Here is a 23,582-nt window from a genome sequence, read left to right on the forward strand (position 1 = left end):
ATAGTATGTGCTGAATTTTTGTTAATGCTCCACATATACCTGAAAAGAAAGTATATTCTCCCTTCTGGTTGCAGGAGTCCATGAATAGCTACTAATGTTTTTCAGATTGAATTGTGACTCATAAGGGCATTGTACTAGTAAAATTTAGGGGACACAATCAGCAGTAAAAAAAACACAGGGAATCCTTGAACTTTCTGCTTCATATACATGTAGATATTTTTACTGGGTTGCATGTTAAATGTATTTTTAAAATCACAAGTGGTGGTCAAAAAAGATTAAAAGCCACTTATTAAAGCAAACTCTTACTTCTGCATTTCAAATATTAAAAGTCATCAGAAATTTGTTTTTGAATTCCTTACTCTGATATATTTAAATAAATCTTCCACTATAATGATACTTTGCCAGTTTTTCTTATAATTCTGTCAGCTTCTAATTCATATATTTTGAATTTACAATATTAAGTGCATACAAGTGTTTTTCTTTATTTCTATTAATACTATTGGCTTAATTCTATTTTTAATCTATTGCTATACTAATTTTCCTTCTAATTATTATTGCATGGTTTATCTTTTTCCAATCCTTTGCCATTCTGTGAGATTCTGCTTCAAGTATGTCTCTTTTAAGCAGCCTATAATGGGACATTTTAAAAAACGCAGTTTGATGATGTATTTTTCAATAGACTAGTGTAATCTGTTAAACATGTATTGTGCTTACTCATATATTTGGATTTATTTTTATTATCTTAGTTTTTGTTTTCCATTATCATTCTTCCACCCCTACCCTCCTGCCTTCCACTGGATTCATAAAATTTTTACATTCCCTCCTCTCCCCCTCTATTGGTTTGAAAGCTACAGAGCTAAATATAACAATTATTTAGTTCTTGTTTTCCTAAGAAAGTGTTTCTGTCTTGCTCTTAAACTTGACACAGACCTATAATACCTTCACTATCCGCTGACTACTCTTGTCCTTGAACGTGTTTTTTTTTTTTTAAAGCAGACCAACAATTATTTTTATAGTCACTAATACTCACTGACATTCTATAAAATGGTTGTACTTCACTGTTTCATGTTATCCAGCACTTGTGTTCCCTTTTATCCTACAGTCTTCGCCAATTCTTTCACTGAAAGCCACGGTTCCTCTTGGACTTTAAATATTTCAAATTGTTTTCATTTTGCCTTCTCTCTGGAATGACAGTTTAGCTATGCATAAAATTCTAGACTGAAAGTTGTCACTTGAACACTTTAGCTCTTGTTTTCTGCTGCCTATTGTTGTTGGAGAGAAGCATGCTGGTATTCTGTGTTCCTATGGAGTTCAAGTGAATTTTCTCTCAGGTGTACTAAGACTTCCCTTTGTGCTTCATGTTCTGCAGTTTCACTATGATGTGTCCAGAGGTGCATTTATTTTGGTACATGAAATGTATTTTTTAGCTGAGGACTCATCTTTAATTCCAGAAAATTCTCTTATTGTTTTTTGAAGTACTGCTTGTCCACCTGTCGCTCAGGCCTCTCTACTGATACTATCAGAGTCAAATGTCATGTCCCCCAAGACACTCCTATTAGATACATAATCTAACTTGTACGACCATTTAAAAATATTAATTTCATCTGTAAGGAATTCATGTTCTAGTTGTTGATTCTGTTGGCAACCTTTCTTAGTATTAGATTATTCGTGTGTTTTGGAATTTTGGTTTGCAGGCTCATTTGGAATAGGAATCATTTCCCCTTGCTGCTCTACTTATCTCGTGCAATCTGAAGATTTTATACTTGCCTCCACCCAGCCCCCCTGGCCCCAGACCAGATTTATGATGGTATTTTGGTGCCTTTGCCTCAGTGATTTTTAGAAGCCCAGGTGAGTTCTGAGACATGGACAGGTACAAGGGCATGCCATTATCTTCCTGACTGTGGGCCCACAGTCTCGTATAGAGGTCCACGCCAGCTTTACCGTCTCCCATTGGGAGAGCCCACTGCATTCTTTAGCTCAGGTGGTGTGTGTTTTTTGTGTGTGGGTGTTTTTTTCCCTTGGTACTGTTGACATGTTTGGAATGGGTAATTCTTTGTTTGAGAGGAGCTGTCCTGTGCTTTACAGGATGTTTAGCAGTGTCCTAAACTCTACTCATTAGATGCCAATAGCAACCCCTCCTCCCCAGCCACCCTGTTATGAAAACCCAAAATGACTCCAGAGATTGCTAACATCATCTCCAGTTGAAAACCACTGTTTTCTTTTCAGTTAACGAGCCTGGTTTTAGTCTCTCCTCTTGGGTAGGGCACTTTCCGGCCCAATGTGCCACAGGAGCTGAACTGCAGGCTGCCATGGCCTACGTCCAAAGCAGAGTTCAGAAAGTTTGCTGCTGCAGCCTCCTTCACTGATTCTTTTATTTCTGTACATTTTGGGGTCAAAGGAGATGTTTCCCTTGTTTTGAAGCTCAGTTCTGTCCTTTTGGTTTTCTTCTTTAAGCTTTTATCTCTCATTGCTATGTATTTGAAGCAGAGGGAGAATATTAAGTGTGAACTTATGGAGCCAACTTGACTGGAAGTCAGTAGGTCCAAATCTAATCTTTTGTTTTGTTTGAAACTAAGCCTTTGCCTTCAATAGTCATCAGTTATTAGTGTTCAGGAAATCAGAATGTGTTTGAATTTCCATAGCCTTGCTAGCTAGAGCCAAATCACACTTATGAATATCTTACTAACAACAAAAATGTGACTTATTTTAATAGGGAACAACAGCAGCAGCAGAAATTACAACTACACCAACCAGCATGCATGGACACTTCATATACGCCAGGAAAATACATTATCTCATTTAATCCTAAGAACTCCAAGATGTAGGTAATCTCTTACAGATAACGAAACAGAAGCTTAGAGGTATCCCTAAATAATGGTCAATTAAGTGAAGGAACCAGGATTCAAATCTAACCGGAAACCTTGGGCTGCTAGCAGCTGAGCTCTGCCGCCTCTCATACACTCTACACCAGGGGTCCTCAAACTATGGCCCGCGGGCCACATGCAAATACAAATATTGTATTTGTTCCCGTTTTGTTTTTTTACTTCAAAATAAGATATGTGCAGTGTGCATAGGAATTTGTTCATAGTTTTTTTTTAAACTATAGTCCGGCCCTCCAACAGTCTGAGGGACAGTGAACTGGCCCCCTGTTTAAAAAGTTTGAGGACCCTGCCACGGTATAAGTGATCAATGGTAATTGCTAGTTAGTGATCTCTGATGCACACACCCTGATGCAAAAAACTGTCACTACCACCAGTACCATTTCCTGAGAACTCATCATGCAAACAAGCTCTCTCAAGAGCTGGGGCCTGAACTTATCTCTTCTTTCTCAAAAACAAACTTCAAGAAAGCAGGGCTCATTTCTGTTTTGTTCACTGGTGTTATCGCCAATATCCAGAGCAATGCACAGCATAATGGACATTTAATATAGATGCGATAAAACAGCGAAGACAAGATATATGTCCCTAAGAGATATATGGGAAACAGAACACATATAAAGAGAAAAAATAAGCAATAAACTAAAACCTGATCTTGAATAAGAGGCAGGACTTAGATTTAAGAGGCTACGAACATTCTGTAGAGGGGATGGACATGAGCATGTGGGAACAATAGTGGAGCAGGCTGTGCAAGGGGGTAGTGTAACATAGGAAAGCCAGAGACACGATAGAGGACACACTGCAGAAGGCTTTGATGTCAGAGCAGGGGCCCAACCTGATCTTGCAGGCACTTGAAAGCCTCCAAAGATTTCAGAAAAAAGGTTCAAAAAACTATCTGAGATGATATATATTTTGTATCCCCATGTAAGGGTATATTTATTAATTTTAGAAAGGTGGGGGGAGAGAGAGAAACACACACACACACACACACACACACACACACACACACGATGTGAGAGAGAAACATTGACCGGTTGCCTCTTGTACTCGCCCTGACCAGGGATCAAACCTGTAACTTTTTTTTTTGGTGTATGGGATGATGCTCCAACCAACTGAACAACCAGGCCAGGGCTAGAGGTATTTAAAAATTGCTTCCTAGGCTTGCTTGTGTACCCTATTTCTTTTTATTTTACAATATCTATTTCATTGATTTCAGAGAGGAAGGGAGAGGGAGAGAAATAGAAACATCAACGATGAGGGAGAATCATTAATTGGCTGCCTCCTGCACGCCCACTACTGGGGATTGAGCCTGCAACCTGGCATGTGCCCTGACCGGGAATTGAACATGACCTCCTGGTTCATAGGTTGATGCTCAAGCATTGAGCCATGCCGGCTGAGTACCCTATTTCGTTAAGAACCAATTTGAATAGTTTAAAAACGTTTGCCTTGTTCTACTTGGTTTTCTTTTTATTTAATTGGTAGTTGTTGTTTTCAAAATGACACCTTTCATCCAGTTTTTAAAATTTAGTAGCATACAGTTGTGCACAGTGTCCTTGTAATTCTTCCATCTCCCCTATGTCTACTTTTGAAACCTCTTATTTTAATTCTCTTGTTTTTCTGGCAGAGCTATGTTTATTTTCTCCTTCCCTGGCCGCAAACTAAATACGTAGTGTTTCGAGCTTAACTACTTTTATTGCTTACTTTTCACTTTATGTTGTTTTTCTTCTTGATTTCCTTTGATCTGTTTTTCTTAGCTTTTTCTTATTGACCCTTTTCTATGTTCAAGAGATGAGAGCTTAGTTCAGGTATGACTAATAGTTTATGTGCATCTTCACCAGTTCAGTGTCTGCCCTGTCTGTGGTAGACATTGCTAATCTACCAAAGCACGCTGCATTGCAAAGCTGGAGCAGTCCTCAGAATTATCTTCAACGTGACACTCTGGGAAAGCACAGGAGCCAGTGTATCAGTTGAAGTCAATCTGCCATTTGTATCTTGGTTAATTTTTTTTCAATATTTCTGTTTTAACAACAAAAATAACTAAGATCATGAATTTTCCTTTTAGTACCTATTTAACTACGCTTCAAATGTAAGTTTTGATATGTACAATTCAGCCCTAGCTGGTTTGGCTCAGTGGATAGAGCTCTGGCCTGCAGACTGAAGGGTCCCAGGTTTGATTCTGGTCAAAGGCACATACCTCAGTTGTAGGCTCAATTCCCAGCCCTGGTTGGGGCACGTGTAGGAGGCAACCAATCAATGTATCTCTCTCACAGCAATGTCTCTCCCCTCCTTTCCACTCTCTCTCTAAAAAAAAAAAAAATAATAATAATAATAAAGGAAAAATATCCTTGGGTGAGGATTAACAACAACAACAAATAAAAAACAACAACACAGATTTTAAGTTAAGTTCTACATATATGAACCACCAAAGGAAGACCCATTATTCTATGGCTCTCAGGCACTTCTTCTCCCCACTGGACCATACATATCCCAATGTAACTTTTGGTTATAGTACCCAGTTCTCTGAATGATGTCATTGTCTATGTCCAAAATAAGCCTTGAGATCTCCAAATGCCACCACGATTAAGGTCCAAATGCAGATGACTGGCAGAGGAAAGAGAGTCCAAGTGGCAGACTCCTTGACTGGCCCTTACCACCTCTTGCTACCTCCAGGCCCTAACCCTTAGAGTGAGAGGGTACTCCAGGTCTCCCACTGATTTCCAAGACTGCATTCTCATAGGAAGGCAGCAGATAAAAACCCGCCATGTCGTTCTTCAATCTAATCCTTCCACATCTAACAGGAATCACCCAAAAACCTCAGCATAAGTGAGATACCAATTCTTCCTCCTGTTGAGTATTTTACTGGCCATTTAAGTGGGAAAACTGGTGTGAAAGGGGAGGAGTGTAAGTTCTTAAGCGCTTACATCGCACTTTCTCAAAGGCAGTATTGTGGATGATTGACCTGCCATTTGCTGTATAAAGTGAATTGGAATAGATTGGTGGGGCCTTTGAAATCAGTGGTCTACTGGGAAGAGTCTGGGGTTAACACAGATATGGATTTCAATTCTGGCTCTGCCACGGACCACCTGTGTCCCCTGCTACACTCACAGCCTCATACTATGCCTCAATTCCTTTATATTCCAGCACTAAAAGTCGATGATTATTGTGATAGCATGATTTATGATAATAAATATACATTAGGTCTTCCTCCTGTTTCTGGCTTATAGCTTCCCAAAACCTTGGAATTCCCTAAGTGCTGAGAGTGATAAAGGTGTCTTCTGCTACGTTAATGAGGGAGCTTTTGGAAGCACCTAAAAATGGGGGCTGGTTTTCAGGAGAATCAACCATGTGATTAGAAGGTTGGAACTTCCAGTTGAATCAATCACCAATTGGCCAATGATTAATCAATCATGCCTATGTAATTAAAGCCTCCATAAAAACCCAACAGGATGAGGTTTGTAGAGCTCCCGGGTTGGTGATGCGGGAAGACAAATGGCAGCTCTGCACCCCTTGTCCTATGCATATCCTCCATCTGGCTTTCCTGAATTACACCCTTTTATCGTAAACTGGTCATCTGGTAAGCAACCTGTTTCTCTGAGTTCTCTGGGTCATTTTAGCAAATTAATCGGAACCCAAGCAGCAGGTTTTGGGAACCTCAGATTTATAGCCAGGAGGTCAGAATTACAGGTAGCACCTGGACTTGCACGGACATCCTGAGTTGGAAGGGTCGTTGGAATGAACAATCACAGCCCTAACCTAGAGCCGCTTGGTCAGAAGCACAGGTTGAAAGTCTGGGTTTGTGGCTGGCATCTGGTGTGTGTGTGTGTGTGTGTGTGTGTGTGTGTGTGTGTGTGCACACTCTTATAGGACTGATTCCAAACTAATGGAATCAGGGTGACCTCAGTGGAATCTGCTCGAGTGAGGGTTTCTCAAACCTGTGCAAAGTAATTGTGGAATCTGCTTTGAACTCGAGCCCTGACAAGATAGCACAAAGTTCAACCTGTGGAATCTGCTGCTATCTCCAGGCAGGTAGAGTCAGAATTGAGTTGGATTATTGGACACCCTGTTGGTATCTGAGAACTGCTTGTTGATGTGAGGGGAAACCCTCCCCTTTCCTCTGCCCACGTTGGAATTGGCTCCAGGAACCCTTTTTAGTTATATTTTTTGGAAATGTATAATTTAGAAAATCCTATATTTAAGGATGGATATGCCACAGATTCAATCATATTTCTTGAAATTACAAATAATGAAAGGCTGAAAGACTGACAGAAGATGCTTAACCTACAATATGACATCTATGCTCACATCAAGTACCTACTCCTGGACCGTTTCAACTCCTGATTACTTTGCCTCATTTTAAACCAATCGTAAGTTAAAAAGAAATTGCTTTAAAAAAGCCCTAGCTAGTTTGGCTCAGTGGATGGAGCATCAGCCTGTGGACTGAAAGGTCCCAGGTTCGATTCCTGTCAAGGGCATGTACCTTGGTTGCAGGCACATCCCTAGTAGGGAGTGTGCAGGAGGCAGCTGATCGCTGTTTCTCTCTCATCGATGTTTCTAGCTCTCTATCCCTCTCCCTTCCTCTCTGTAAAAAATCAATAAAATATGTTAAAAAAAGAAAAAACACCCCATCTTTATTTTTACATTTTTCTGATGTCACCATTCAGGTCAGATGAACTGGTACTTGGTTTTAGCAACCTGCTGAGTTCCTGACTGCTTTTCTCCCGCCTAATGCCTAGCAGCTTTTAACAAACACCCCTGTCCTGGGTGCTGACACGGAGCAGCAGTTACCTTCGATTTCCACTGAGGAAGAATATCCTAAAACCTGGGTTAAGGAAAGTGAGTCCCAGCTGATGGAAGAAAAGCAGTTTAGTTAAGTCTGGTACCGCAGCTTTGACCCCACCCTTCCCAGTTCATCTCTAGTCTGCAAGTTTTGCCCAGGTCCCTGGCAAACTTGAACCTCCTCAGGTTTCTTTCTCCCCATTTCCTGGAGAGTGTAACTGGCTCCGAAGAAGGGCCCTTACAAGGAAGAGACAGCCCGTGTGCATGTACTTGTTCACAGGCTGTCACACTTCCTGGTTCAGCTGACTGCCTGGAAGAAATACCACAGACAGTTCTGAAAGGAGGATCTGAAGTGGGTGCTAAATTATGAAGTGTTGCAAACCTAGAGAGGAAAATCAAGGAAGGCTATTGGCACTACAGAAAAGGTTAAAAAATCGAAATCATTCTCTTCACAGAACTGACGAGTAGATTTAGCTAAAGGAAATATAAGAATATGACTTTGGAAACGCTAACAAAGAACTGTTGGGCCAAAAAGGGATGATGAAAATGGCTGTAAAGCACCAGGATTAAAAAGCAAATGTGCTCATAAAAAGGCTTTCAACGGAATAGACAGAAAACAAGCTGTTTTGGGTAATTATTCAGTGGGGACAGTGGTTTTGTTTTACAGAGGGGAAACTGAAACCTTTAGAGGGAAAGTGACCTGAATATTATCATAAAGAAACAGGACTCTACTGTTCGGACTCTCAACTCCCTTTGCACCCAAATCCAACGACATTCCATCTTTTATGTCCCATTGTTCTCTAAAATCAACCCTCTTGGATGTGGAAACTTTGATGCTCTTGGAAATTGCTTCTATATTTGTCTAATGCCAACTTCTGTGCTAGAGAATGTTGAAGTTCAATCCCCAAACAGGACTTGGCATGGTCTAAAGCTCATTACAACTTCTCATTAGTTGTGCCTCTTGGGGCAACTATGGCATTCCTGAGTGTGACTCAGTATCACCAGGCACAATGGAGGGTTCCTGATGAACCTGAACTGAGCCAGAGTAAAGGTTGCAAAAAGCTCTAAGCACATGAAGTAACACAGTTTGTATGAAGAAAGTCAAACAATTATGCAAAAATTTCCTGAAATGCCATCTTAGTATTAACCATAATGCCTAACACTTATTTTACACATATTACACACCAGGCACTGTATTTGTGCTTGGCATTCATTAATTCATTTATTTCTGTCAATGACCCTATGAGGCAGGTACTATTATTATCCTTCTTTTAAAATAGGAAACTGAGTCACAGAGATGTTAAGTAACTTGCTATGCTGGCAAGAAACATGAATTACTTTAGAATAATAGGACTATATCAACTGATACTGAGAATCCTGATTTCAGAAGCCTTGGAAGAGCTCTGTAGGTTAAAAATAATTTCATCAACCCAAATAAAGTATGGATTAGTTCACAATAATGTACCAACGACAGTTTCTTAGTATGAAACATTCTTCAAATGTACCATGGCAATGTAAGATATTAAAGGTAGGGAAAACTGGGAGTACTAATCTTTATGAGTTCTGTCTTTACAACTTTTCTGTAAATCTAAAATTATCCTATATAATAAAAGCCTAATATGCAAATTGTCCCCTCGACCGGGAGTTCAACTGGGAATTCGACTGGGAGTTTGACCAGGGGGTGGGGCTGGCTGGAGGCCCCAGCCTGCGGTGATGGCAGGCAACCAGGGGGAAGGGAGGCTCCGGCCGGCAGCCGACAGCCACTAGGGACCCTACCCGTGCATGAATTTCATGCACTGGGCCTCTAGTCCTAAAATAAAAAGGTTCTTTAAAAAAACACTTTATTTGGATACTTCACAGAGGGAGCTTTCGTTGAGTCAGTGCAAATAAAAACAATGCTTTTCTTTCAGAAGAGCATCAAAAACAGTGGGGCTCGAGCCCTGACCAGATAGCACAGTTGGTTAGAGAATCATCTTGATATGCCAAGGTTGTGGGTTCAATCCCTGGTCAGGGCACATACAAGAATCAATCAATGAATGCATAAATGAGTGGGACAACAAATCGATGTTTCTCTCTCTCTCTCACCAATAAATAATTTTTTTTTAAAAAAGAAATCTGTGGGGCTCTCACAACACTGCACATTTCACTAGTAGTGAGAGAATGTTCAGGTCCCGTTTAGTGCTAATTTATTTAGCTGCAGAGACTTGTGCTGGAGTTTTAAAGGCAAATTGGAAACTATTTCCTGGAACAACGCCTCACAGCATGCCTTTTGATTCTTGGATTATATTTCTTGAATTCTGAAGAAATCTGCTTTTTTCCCCCCTTCTGTGCATTTTTGGTGCTGAGCTGTTTCCGGTTTTCCCACACTCCTGCCTGTCAGAGAGAAGAAACCACAAAAATGCAGCAAAGCAAAGTTTGTCCATAGAGTTGCAATTCCACCTCTGAAGGCTGGAGAGCTCTCCTGCCAGCAGTGGGTTCAGGGCAGTGAGCGGCGCCTTCAGATGGCCAGCCCGCTGCCTGCTGCCCAAGCCTACCCCTCCACCAGCAGACCAGCTAGCCACATGGGCCATCGGGCCATCTCAGGATACTGGCAACAACCAGAGAATCCACAGAATCCACAGACAGAAAGCGCACCGGCAAATGCAACGTTCATTTGCGACTCACTCACTTTCCTGCCTAACTGTGGGATTCTCAAACCTGTGCAGAGTGTGATTTAGAAAGCTTGTGCCAGGTCCATGTACTTCACAAGTATTAACTCTACTAATATTTATCAACTGAAGCAGGTATTTTTTTCACCCCCACTTGACAAATGAGGAAACTGAGGCCAGAGATTAAGTAACTTGTAACTTGCTGGAGGTCTCAAGTCAGTAAAGTACAGAGTTGGGATGTGAATACAGGCAGTCTAGCCCTGAGGCTGCACCCTTACAGTCTGACTCTCCTCTCTCGAAGAGGAAAGGCCATACAGCTTCCTTCCTATTGTGCTACTGGCTTTCAACCAGGAATGGCAGCCTTCCTACTGTCCTTCTCTACTGCTCCAGAGGGTTCTGTAAATTCATGACAATACCAATAACTCCTAGAACGGTGCCTGGCACTTCGTAGGCACTGAATATATATTTGTTGGATAAATGAATAATGGCAGCAATATAATTAAACCAGCCAGAAGGGATTGTTTTCCATTCAAATTCAGAATTTGATTCACCGTGCAAGGGGGTGGGTGGGGGAACTGTAACCATTTTTGCCATATCCTCGGATTCTTTCTTACTGAATCTGGTTTTATAAAGGACAAACGAATGAGGAGCTGTAATGAGAACAAGAGAAATACACGAAGCTCCTCCAGGTGTTTATACGTTAGGAATGCCTGCCTCTTTCACACACCTCTGAAAAGTGCCCCGATTTTAAATGGAGAAGGGCTGTTAGAACCAACACCCTTTACCAGTCTATTTGTGGTTCACTAGCAGGAGGGAGAACGAAGGATGTGACCTACATTTGACTCAGGAGTGGAAATATGTTTTTGAGGTAAAATAGGTGGACTACAAGCGGCATTGAAGGGAACCAACGTTTTGCCACCCCGAAGCTGGTGTTTTGGGTTACTGATTCTAAGCTCTTAAGAAACAAGACTCAGGGAGCCTCTGACCCTCTCTACTTTCCTGCCCAAGAGATTCAGACAGAGAAACCTGCTCCGGAAGAAAGCCTGGGCTTAGTGCCCTTACGGGTCTTTACCCGCAGGAAGACTCCAAGCGTGTTCGGTGGTTACCAGCTGGGCCCAGTTTTTGAGTTGCCGGGCAAGAATTTTCCTGCCATGTTCCCCTTTCCCTCAACTATCTATATAGCACCTATTCTCACTTCTGAAACCTAAGACCCCATCCTCCATTCTCCTTTGTCAAAAATGTCTTATACACTCAATGTTCCTCACTGTCTTTGGAATTTTCATGCTTATGTGAATTCCCCATGTGCATGCATTAAAACTCTGATTTTCTCGTGTTAATCTGTCTCCATTAATTTGATTATTAGCACATCCAGAAGAACTCAGAAGGCAGGAGGAAAAGTATATATGTGTGTATATTTTACTGATTGGAGAGAGGGAGGGAGGGGGGGGAGAGAGAGAGAGAGACATCGATGTGAGAAACATTGATTGGTTGCCTCTGCACGCACCCTGACTGAGGATTGAACCCTCAACCTGGGTATGTGTCCTGACCAGGAATCAAACCCGCTATCTCTTAGTGTATGGGACGATTCTCCAACCAAGTGAGTCATGGCCAGGTTAGTATTAATATTATTTTGTAGCCCACAGTATCAAAAACGTTGCCACAACAGAGCCTGCTGACGAATGTCAGTGATGATCCTCATAATAAAAGCCCACTCCTATGTCTTCCTATTCAAGTGCCTAAAACTGAACAAACAAGGTAAGGGGCAGGGTACTGAATTTTATATGAAATCCTGCAGCTCTGATTCGGAAGAATGACCAAGAGAAGAATGCCTCCAGGAGGAATTTTGCATTTCCTTTCTCCAAGGCCCCAGTTCAGCATTGTTACCTGGTGCACTGTCTGACTGTAGCTCCTGCCAGGAGCTGGAAGAGTTGGTTAGCAATGACCCTGAACCCCAGTGGTGGTGGCAGCTCTCATCACAATCCCTGGGAACCTAAAAGAGCAGTGCCTGCCCCTCCCACAGGGTAAGCAAGAGCCCAAATGTAGGCACGTTTCACTAGCTCCCCAGGCGATTCCAATTTGTAGCCACAGCTGAGAACCAGAGTTAGCCTCTATCACCCACCAGGTGTTCTTGTTTTCAGCAAGTCAGTACAGACTGCCTTGAAGAGTCCATAGTAAAGAGGACTATTAGCACAGAGCTGATATAACGCAGAAGATTATTGCAAACTTACTTGGAAGCCCTCTGAGATGTTGCCTTTCTGAGGACTTGTTTGTGATTGGATGGGGGTTTGGGGACCAGGGAGGAGGAAGAGCTGGGAGGTGGCACCACTTTCTGTGGCAGAGTGGCTGGCTTCTGGCCACTCGCTGTGGCACTGGAAATTCTGCAAGCTGCACCATTACTCATTGTCCATAAACTGGAGTTAGGTAGTGTCTGGCTGCCAAAGATCGCCTATCAGAAAAAGGAAAAAAAAAAAAAAATAAAAGATCAGTGGTGATGCCCTTTAAATTCATTTGCTATAGTAATTGGACAAGTGGTTTGTAATCCTTTAGCGCAGTGATTCTCAACCTTCCTAATGCCGCGACCCTTTAATACAGTTCCTCATGTTGTGGTGACCCCCAATTTCATTGTTACAAATTGAACATAATTAAAGCATAGTGACTGATCACAAAAACAATATGTAATTATATATGTTTTCCGATGGTCTTAGGTGACCCCTGTGAAAGGGTCGTTTGACCCCCCAAAGGGGTCGCGACCCACAGGTTGAGAACCGCTGCTTTAGTGGGACAAAAGGAAAAGGGAAATTGTTAAAATAAAGTAAATTTTGAGAAAAAACTTTCTAATAAGGCCAGTGCAGGTCTAGGTTCAGAGAAGGGAAACGTCCTGAAGCAGAGTCGAGGTGCTCTGTAGGAAGTACTCGCAGCAAGGAATCCGGGCATCCGGGTGCTACGCACTGGTCCATATGAGTGAATCAGAAAAGCATGTGGACTCTCAGTCTTAGTCTCCTTCATTGTTCAATTCATCAAATATTTAACAAATGTCTCCTACTGGATGTCAAGTAGTAGAACAAAAGGAACTGGAAGCTTGACTCCATCTGAGCCCACTCCCGGAACACTGCACCCCTCCAGAAGGCTTGCACAGCTGAGGAAAGGGAAGAAGTCAATATGGCGAAGGCATAGTGAGCAAACAGAGTGGAGAGAGGAGGCTGGGACAGAAACCAAGAGCCAGACCGTGCATGGCCTTGGGGGCTATTGGTAGAATTCTGGCCTAGTAACACCTTGTTGGCCTAAAGATTGCCACAAGATGGACATCTGAAAGCACTTTCAAAGTAAAATTACCACACAAATACAAGGTCAACACAAGGGTATTTTTGCTCAGAGGGTAAGCCTACAAATAAACGAAGACCTAAAAATCATGATCTAAACATTACACACACCAACACCTATCTGTAGTTAGAATGTAAACGTATGCTTCCTCAAGTAGACCTTTTAAAAATTCTTACAATGTACTGACCTCATTAGAAATAGATTGTTTTGTATCACAAATTTTGTTACTGGTTCTTCAATACTATTAACACCGCTTTCAATATGCATGCATTATAAAAGCTTTAAATGTGAAATAATATTAACAGAGAAATACTATAATGGACAAAACACATAGGACTTTGTATTAAACGATGTTTGGCAACTGATTCCATCCGTAGATACCACATATGAAGCGACATAAGGAAAATGTCATTTCCTGTGGCAAAGTCCAAAGGAATGAGATTAGATGTTCTTAGGAAACAGTTGCCTTCTAGATAGACGTCACTAGCATTATTTTTGTCCTTTATAAATTTTATTTTTTAAGATAAAAAAGATGAACTGAGTAGCTTTAGTAAAATGTTATCCAGCCCTTCCATACTCATGCCTGGGAATGAACCACTTTAGGGAAATGTGTCCAAAGGTCCTGGGCTAGCCAGACATGCGGGGGACCAAGGGTTCTTGCATGGCCTGACGAAGAACAAAACAACTGCAGAGGTAGAGGACTGCTGTATTTCAAAGACCAGTCTGAGATGTTCCATCTCTGCAAACCCAGGGGAAACGAAGCGCTGTTCACTCACCTCCGCCTCTGACCCAAACAAGGGGAACAAAGAGAGTTCTGAGTCCATGGAAAGCCAGAGGGAGCTCTGTGGGGGCGGCAGGTCCCCGAGGGCCCAGAGGGCCCAGGAGCCCTGCCACTGCTTCGGAGGACAAGGAGACAGAGGTGCAACAAGAGGCCAGGCCCCTGGCACCGGCTCCACCACAAACCCGTTCCCCTCCACCAGGTTTCCATGTCTGAGGGCCTGAAATTCTGAGGGAGAGGCTCAATTGAAAGAGAGGAGGGAGGCAGGAAGGGGCCACCCGAGGCTTCTATTTTCACTACTACATCCCAGTAAGTGAGCTTAGATGTGAAGAGTGCTTGCCAGGGGCTTGATTCAGTATGAAGGCTGAAGAACATTTATTCGCTGTGGTGACAACCGTATTTTCCAGCTCATCAAGGTGTTTGTTTTTAATATACTGTTGGACATGCAAAAAAAAAAAATCCTGCTGGATATGCATAACCCACGGACGCAGACAATAGGTGAAGGCCTGGGGCGGGGGCAGGCTAGAAGAGGTCAGTGAGGGGGAAAAAAGAGGACATATGTAATACTTTCAACAATAAAAATCTATTTAAAAAGATAGAACAAAATATTCAAACAAAAAAAATCTTGCTGGGCCTTCTAAACACAAAGAATAAATGAAAAGAACAAGATCAAAGCAATGAGTATAGTAAACATCTCTGTGTAAAAAAAGGTACATATATAACAACGTATACACAAAGACACAATGTTAATGTCTGCACAATCCTGAAAGATCTACCAAAAAACTGGCAACTTCCATGGAGAACTGGTTAACTAGGGGTCAATGTGGGAGGGAAACTAATTTTTTACTATATATCATATTTATCTTTTTGAATTTTGTACCATCTATATGTAGTTATTATTAAAAAAGAAATGATAAAAAAGGTCAAAAGGAAGTCGAGTTCTAGTAACATTTAAGCAGGTAACAAATGAACTCTGAGTACAAGTAGAAGTATCCGAATAAAGCCCAAGTTTCACCTGGCTGGTAGAGGACTGGCCATTACACGAGGCTGAAGGAGGAACGGGCCGTTCCACATTTATGGCTACAAAACCAGATTAGGTCACTGCAAGAGGCAGGGACCCAGGTGAGGGGGAAAGAGCATGGCTCTGCACTCATGTGCTGCCAAGGCTCAGATGGAGGCTCTGCCACTTATCAACTGGTGGCCTTTTCAAGTTACTCAACCTCTCCCGAGCTTCACCTTCCTGATAAGCAATTGTAATTCCTTCGTTGGATTGCTGGGGATTAAATAAAGATCACACAAGGAAATCTAGCCCAGGCATTCAATAACGATTTCTTGAAATAAAACTGAAGGACCAGATACACACAGCAGACACTCAACCAATGTTCCGTTCTTTCTCAAACCTCAACACCCACGAAGGACAGAATGACATGCATGTCTGCCTCCAGCTGCGATGACCTGTGACTGGTAGCTGGTTGTGTGTTTTTCTAGTCTTACGGTGATGCTCACTTGCTGTGAGACAAACTAGTGAAAACGGAAACATATGTTTAGGTTCCCTAGATCGCATTTGCTCAGTTCTCTTTGGCAGAAACACTCTTCTCCTTTCTGAATGCTTATAAAAATTTATTTGTATGTCTTATCGCATTTAGCACATTCTACCTTGTGTTGCAGCCACTTATGTATGTATTTTTTTTCTCCGTCTGGACAATACACATTGGAAATGGCTGGATTTATATCTGATTAATTTTTGTTTCACCCATGGTGCCTGGAATGACTTGTGCATAGAAGGTGTTTAAGAAACATTTACTCCGTAAATGAGAAAAAACAAACAAACACAAAACCAACATAACCCTTACATTATAACAGTTATTCATTTCTTTTAGCAACCATAAATTCCTATATAAGAGAATAGTAAAGTATGTGTTTACACAGAAATGTAATCTTATAATAGGACATTCTCTGGACTCTGAATAGTGCCTAGAGCAGTGGTTCTCAACCTTCTGGCCCTTTAAATACAGTTCCTCATGTTGTGACCCAACCATAAAATTATTTTCGTTGCTACTTCATAACTGTAATGTTGCTACTGTTATGAATCGTAATGGAAATATCTGATATGCAGGATGGTCTTAGGCGACCCCTGTGAAAGGGTCGTTCGACCGCCAAAGGGGTCTCGACCCACAGGTTGAGAACCGCTGGCCTAGTGTGTTATTTGTATTCAAGTCACACCCAGACCAACATGTAAGTAAGCCCTTCTGCAGATCCCAAACAGAAGTAAATTCACCTTCCCAGATGCAAACTTTGTGGCAGGACCTCCGACATTGATGTCCTGTAGTATTAAGATCTGTCTTTACAGAAACAACAACATAAAATAAGTTAGGTGAACTTACTGCCTCTTGCCTGGGTATCACTTCTTCCTTTCTCTCTAATACCACTGCCCTGATTTTATTTGGGTAATGTGTGTTCAGCTAAAAAATTATGTTCCCCAATTCCTCCTGTACCTAGAAAAAACAGTTCTGAAATGTAAACAGTTTCCAGGTGCAGTTTTGGAGAAAGGCCTTTAAGGGAGGTAGACTGGGTTGGTACACACATTTTGCCCTTTACTATTCTTACCCAGATGTGATATCTAGCCGATGTGGTATCTAGCCAGAGGTGGGCAGGCTTCAGGGAAAAGTTACCTGCTAAGGATTGCAGAGAAAGATACAGACAGAAGGAACATGGGCTCCTGATAGCAAGCATCATGGACTTTGGGTGAGCCTATCTCTAGATTTCGAATTATATGGGGATAAAATTATCTCTAACTTGTTTAACCCTTTGAGTGCCAACCAATATCCTAGGGACTATGCTAAAATTGCCAAGGCATTTTTGCTAATTTTACAGCAGTTTAGGAAAAAAAACTATGAATCGCAAGTAAATGAAGTTACATATTCAAAAACTTCAGGAAACCTTTACTACATTGACATATTTAGCAATATCATCATCACTAATAAAAGCAGACTTAGAACTGGACGCCATTTCGAAGCTTTGATAGCGCTCTCGGCACTTTTGGCGAAAGACAGGAGGAGCCCGATCTCACTCCCCGGCACTCTAGGGGTTAAGCCATTAGGGGAGGGGAGGGGGGAGGGTCCCATTACACTGCAGCCAAATGGAATCCTGAGTTGAGAAATAATTCCGAATCTACTAAAGAGTCAAGCTTGTTTAAGCCTCAGTACAACATGTATGTGCTGCAGCTCAGAAAAGCAGACACTCTTTTCAAATCAAAAGCTTCTAGGCTCTGACTTGTTTGGCGAGCATACTCTGATATACTGCATGGGATGAAACGATTACAACTCTGTAACACACCAAATTCCAAAAGGTCCGTAATGCAGACAGGTCCCCAGGTGTTTTACCAAAACCAAGGCTAAGTGGGATGAGATTCAATCAACCAAATTGGATCGGAAGCCCAGGAAAATACCCAGGCAATGTGAAAAGCAAACATATAAATGGATGTATGTAGACTAGCAGCAGCGGTCTCCCCAGACCCCTACAGCCTACATTAGCCCCAGTCCTAGAACTCTACCAAGGACAGATCATGTGAACTGTTTTGCCCTGAGAGTCGTTCATAAATGGACAGAAAAAGTGTATAAAGTTCCCTCTGTATAATTTCTAAGAAATGTGAGGTTCGGGTATACAACATTAGCACTCTGTGCTTGTGGGTTGACAACCCGGGGATGGGGCCGCACTGTCATCAGTCAATGTCCTGGGAATGTGAGGGCTGTGTACGCACTGGCCTCCACTCAAGGCCTGGTCAACATATACAAGACTTCTGCTTCTTTATTGGGTGTGGGAAACAGCCATCATGCTTCAGCGAGGACACGCAGAGAAAACCGCGGTTTGAGGGTTGGCGTGGCCCCAGGCTAAAGACTGGAAGGCCCTCCTTCTCCCACAACAGAGGGGGACTCGTGGGTGGGAAGGAGGAACTTCTGAGAGACAGAACGCAGGCTGCAACTTGGAAGGTCACGGGGAAGCAAGATCTGGGCTCTCTTACTAGAAAGATAATACTATTTAGAGATTAAATTCTGGGAGTTTTTTTTTTTTTTTTCAAATTCCTTCCAGAAAACACTCCTTTAGTCTTTACTTAGGCTTCTTGGTGATGGATCTGAGCTGGATAGTTCTTTGTAGTAAAATAACTCTAACTTTTTTAAAATGAAGGGGGATAGGGCAGGCAAACGGTAATCGCTACTTGAATGGCTTAATGTCTCTTTGTGCCCCTTTTACTCCGATTTCAGAATAGCCAACATTTCTAGGCCTTGTTCTCTCCACATGAGATTTCATCCTAATTTGGGATAAAGTTCCCATTACACAGAATACAAAGCCAGGAATTAGTCCTGGGAAGGTGTATCTTTGTGAGCATGTAAGACACTAATCACTCACCTTACTACAACCAGGCCCAGCGCTGTTCAAAGAACACATTAGGTCCTTTGTGCATCCACATGACGCTGTTAAAAGCTCAGGGCTGAGGTGAGGGTGAGGGTGAGGGTGAGGGCGAGGGCGAGGGCAAGGATAGCTGTTTCTCTTTTGGCAAAAGCAAGCTTCCAAAAGGCTTTTGTCTCCCACTGTATGGAGTTCTTGGCTGTCTTCCATTCACAATGTTTGTCAGCTGGGATAAGACTGGAGGCTGAGTGGAGAAACAGAGTACAACTCCTGGTCCTGCTACAGGGCGCTGGGCGGTGCTGCGTCCCTGAGAGGGCTGGGGCAGAACCCCTGAACACGCTACTGTTCATAGAGAGAAAAACAGACACAAGCCCGGAGGCAGGACTCTGAGCTGTCAGACACTGAACGTCCTCTGGCACATCCTCCCATTTCTAAAACTAAGAAGCCCCTTTAGCACCTAGGAAAGAAAGCTCTTTACTAGTTCAAATCTACTCGAGGATGTACATATGGGTGGTCACCTGGACAGACAATTTAGGAGAAACTGGTTAACCGCCCAAAGAAAACCACTGTGCTTCAGACAGTCCCTAAATCAACTGTAGGTGCTAATATCTGCGCAGCAATGCAGATCATTAAAAACAGATATTCAAATATACTCATGAGCCTCAGACTCCTTCATCTACCCAAACTGAAGATACCAACAGTAGTCGGTTGCTTCTCTTACGTGCCCCAAACCAGGGGCCAAAGCCGCAACCTAGGTATGTGCTCTGACAGGGAATCGAACCCATAACCTTTTCATTGTACGGGAAGAAGTTCCTCTTCTCACATCTCTCTCTAGCAATTGTGAACAAATTAAACTGCATATATCTTTTGATTGTCTAAATTAAGTAAACAGCAGTAAAAAGGTATCTAATTAATACTCTATGAGCCTTGAACTTCTAAAACATCTTCTTTAATATTAACTAATTTTTACTTCTGGCACAGGGGGCTTAACTAAAACCCCGACGTTAAATGATAATGCCACGTGCATTTAAGGTTACAAGGAACACATAATAGAAGAGATATTTGCACACATTCACTGAAGCTTTAAACAACAGCTAAGCTGTAGAAGCAATCTCAATGCCCACTGACAGATGAATGGGTAAAGAAAATGTCTATACCTACAACAGAATAGTATTCAGCCTTAAAAAAAAAAAAAAAGAAGCCCTAACTGGTTTGGCTCAGTGGATAGAGTATTGGCCTGTGGACTCAAGGGTCCCAGGTTCGAATCCGGTCAAGGGCATGTACGTTGGCTGCGGGCACATCCCCAGTAGGGAGTGTGCAGGAGGCAGCTGATCGATGTTTCTCTCTCATTGATGTTTCTAACTCTCTATCCCTCTCCCTTCCTCTCTGTAAAAAATCAATAAAATATATTTTTTTAAAAAAGAAATCCTGTCATATGCAACAAGATGGATAAACCTTCAGGACATTGTGCTAAATGAAATAAACCAATCATAAGACGACAAATACCTACATGATTCCTCTTATATGAGGAACCTAAAGTAATCAGGCTCATTGAAACACAAAGTAAAATGGTGGTCGCCAGAGGTTGAGGGGAGAGGGATATGAGAAGTTTTTCCATGAGAACAGAGTTTTGGTCATCCAAGATGAATACATTATAGTGACCTGTTGTACAATAATGTGCATATAGCTAACAATACTGTACACTTAAAAATTGAGAGGGTAGCCCTGGCTGGTTTGGTTCAGTGAATAGAGCACCGGACTGTGGACTGAAGGGTCCTGGGTTTGATTCTTGTCAAGGGCACATGCCTGAGACTTGATCCCCAGGAGGGGGCGTGCATGAGGCAGTCAATCAATTATCTCTCATCATTGATGTTTCTATCTCTCTCTCCCCTCTTCCTTCCTCTCTGAAATCAATAAAAATATATTTTAAAAAATTAAGAGGGTAAATCTATGCTATGTGTCTTTGTTACAATGAAACAAAAAGTAATACATAACAATAAGATCAATGAAACTTTACTGAGCTTTTACGATGGGTCAGCACCGCTCTCAGCGCTTTACATGTTATCATCATTTCATCCTCCCCGGCATTTGAGGTGGGTCCCATCATCATCTCCACACACGAAGTAAGGAACCAAGGCACAAAAGGTTCCACAATTTGCTCACGATCACAGTTCCTAAGCAGTAAGCTGGGATCCACACCATGGAGGAGTCTGATTTCAGAGCCCCACTACACTACACGGCCTTCCTTATTTCTGCTCTGCTGACTTCCTTTTGCATTACATCCACTGAAATAAAACCTTCCTTCCAAAGCAAATCTAAAGCAAACCTAGCGATATGTCCAATTTTCATCAGATACATGTAGAATACAGAATTTCACTTTCTTTACTCCAAGAAGGTTAAAAAAGTTTGTAAGCAAATCATTACTTATTTTATTTTTTAAAATATGTTTTTATTTATTTCAGAGAAAGAGACAGGACATCAATGATGCGATAGAATCATTGATCTGCTGCCTCCTGCACGCCCCCTACTGGGGATTGAGCCTGCAGCCCAGGCATGTGCTGCTGGGATCAAATGGTGACACTCAACCACTAAACTGCACTGGCCAGGCCACGTTACTTATTTAAAAAGTTAAAGAATGTATGTATGTATGTATGTATGTATATAAAAGTAACCTCAAAAGATCACTGATGGTCCCAGATTGAGAGTTCAATTAGTGAAAAAAAGAGAATTTATAGCCTCATTTTCAATGATCTCTTTAGATAAACCCTTTATCTGCTAGTAGTTTTAGGGAATTATTTATATATCAGGACCCTTGTTCCCCTAATAAAAGGATTGTGTCTTACATCTCCTGATTAGTAAAATGAACTAATTAGACAAGGCAATCTCTAGGTTTCCTTACAACTTTAAATTCAGAGTTTTTAAAGATCAAACTTGTCTCTGTCTTCAAATGCATAATTTATTTGACTCAGAATCTCGCATGGTTGACCTATTATCTTGCTGTCATGTTTATTAAACTTTTCCCGTGCCTGCATCCATCTAAGATGGATGGGCTTCTTTATGTTTAAAGATGAGGTCTTCCCTCACCTTACAAAGCTACTGCAGCGTGTCCATGATATGCCCACAGACAAACAGAAATAAACCATAGGTCAGAGAGTGAGGGAGGAAACAGACTTCTCATCAGGCAGCTGTAGCAAAACCACATTTTAAGAATATGCAACAAACACGATCGATCCCAAGCAGCTGATAGATGAACAATTCTTTTAATATACCCACAACCATGTAGAGTTCTGCATTTTGCTTCATTAAGCTGATTCTTTCTTTTATATTTGTGTATTTGAGTGTTTAGCAGCAGAAGCAATAACATTGGAATGCTAATGTGTAAAACAAGAAGCAAACGAACAGTCACTCTACCAAGGGTACGGTGGGAGAGTGGAAAAGGGCTGTGGAAGTCCTCCCGCCTGGGCTGACTATTCTCTCTGCGACCAGCTAGCTGTGCAACCTTGCATCAGTTACTCCAACTCTGTGCATCGGCTTCCTCACCAGTGGCATGAAGACACTACATCCCGCACTCAGGAGACTCCCACTATACGTCCATTTCCCTGCCCTCACCTTCCTCCCGCTAAGCTTCCAGGGGGACACTTCTCTAGGAGCAGCTCAGAAGACAACCTGATGGAAACCAGAGGACTTCTATTACTGTTAGTAATGAATCAGCATAATGAACTGAGGTCTGCATTACAATAATGCATTAAGAATTAGATTGATATGGTACTGAACAAGCAAGCGTAACATGAGTCATGCAAAGGTGTCATCTGTGGTATTCACATTCATAGGCACCTGCCATATTTCCTGGTAGTCTTCTCAAAAACACCCATCATAGAAATAAAATTAAAATAGTATGACCAGTAAAAATAACAGGACTGAAAGGCCAAACAATGTGTTATCCAGATGATGTGTTATAGAATTGTACACTTGAAACTTATCTAATTTTATTAACCCATGTCACCCCAATAAATTTAATGAAAAATTGAAAAAGGCCAAAGTGATCATTAGAAAGATAATTCCTGTTATTAGTAACAATCCACGTAAGTGCTCAGAATCTCCAAAGTTTGAGTTGTCCCTGATCCTATTACTGAATAATACAAGCACCAGGAAGGGTAAAGTAAGGGCATTTCTAAGAGTTGTAAGCCCAGAAACACCTTCTTAAGACATTTCTTGAAGAATCTGTGTTAACCGGAACAATGTCTAGGCCTGAGTTTACCGATGTTAAACTAAACCTTTTCTCTCGAGACAGTACATAGTTAGGGTACCTGACAATAACTTTTCAAATACAGTTTTATAGGTATCAATAAATGCTTGTTGAGTGTATGAACTGAAGCTTAAAATTTATATAATAATACACATGGCTACTATTTATTGAACGCCTTAATAGATTGTCAGGGAGGTGGCATATAGCATGATAGACGAGAGCTTGGATGCTGGAGGCTGACACACCTGGTTTCAAATCCCAGCTCTTCCATTTGTTACTTATGTGACCCTAATAAAGTTACATAAATGATGTTCTGTTTTTTCATGTATAAAAGGGGCTAATAAGAGGGCAGTTGTGCCTGGCCGGCATGGCTCAGTGGTTGAGTGTTGACCTATGAACAAGGTGGTCATGGATTCAATGCCCGGTCAGAGCACATCCCTAGTATGGGGTGGGCAGGAGGCAGCCGATCAATGATTCTCTCTCATCACTGATGTTTCTATCTCTCCCTCCCTCTCTGAAATCAATAAAAA

The 23,582-nt window shown here is 41.8% G+C and overlaps 1 protein-coding gene across 9 annotated transcripts in view; it reads right to left on the bottom strand.

The window, feature by feature from the left end:
- TTLL5 (tubulin tyrosine ligase like 5) overlaps window positions 1-23,582 on the bottom strand; it is a 272,026-nt gene that overhangs the window by 47,987 nt on the left and 200,457 nt on the right. For all 9 annotated transcript variants that reach the window (XM_070416253.1, XM_070416261.1, XM_070416235.1 and 6 more), the window contains one exon: window positions 12,529-12,746. In XM_070416253.1, the coding sequence (XP_070272354.1) occupies window positions 12,529-12,746 (218 nt within the window). The remainder of the gene's footprint in view (window positions 1-12,528; window positions 12,747-23,582) is intronic.

The sequence above is a fragment of the Myotis yumanensis genome, unplaced genomic scaffold, assembly GCF_028538775.1.
Source record: "Myotis yumanensis isolate MYYU_CA2020_CCGP unplaced genomic scaffold, mMyoYum1.0.hap1 SCAF_1, whole genome shotgun sequence".
NCBI lineage: Eukaryota > Metazoa > Chordata > Mammalia > Chiroptera > Vespertilionidae > Myotis > Myotis yumanensis.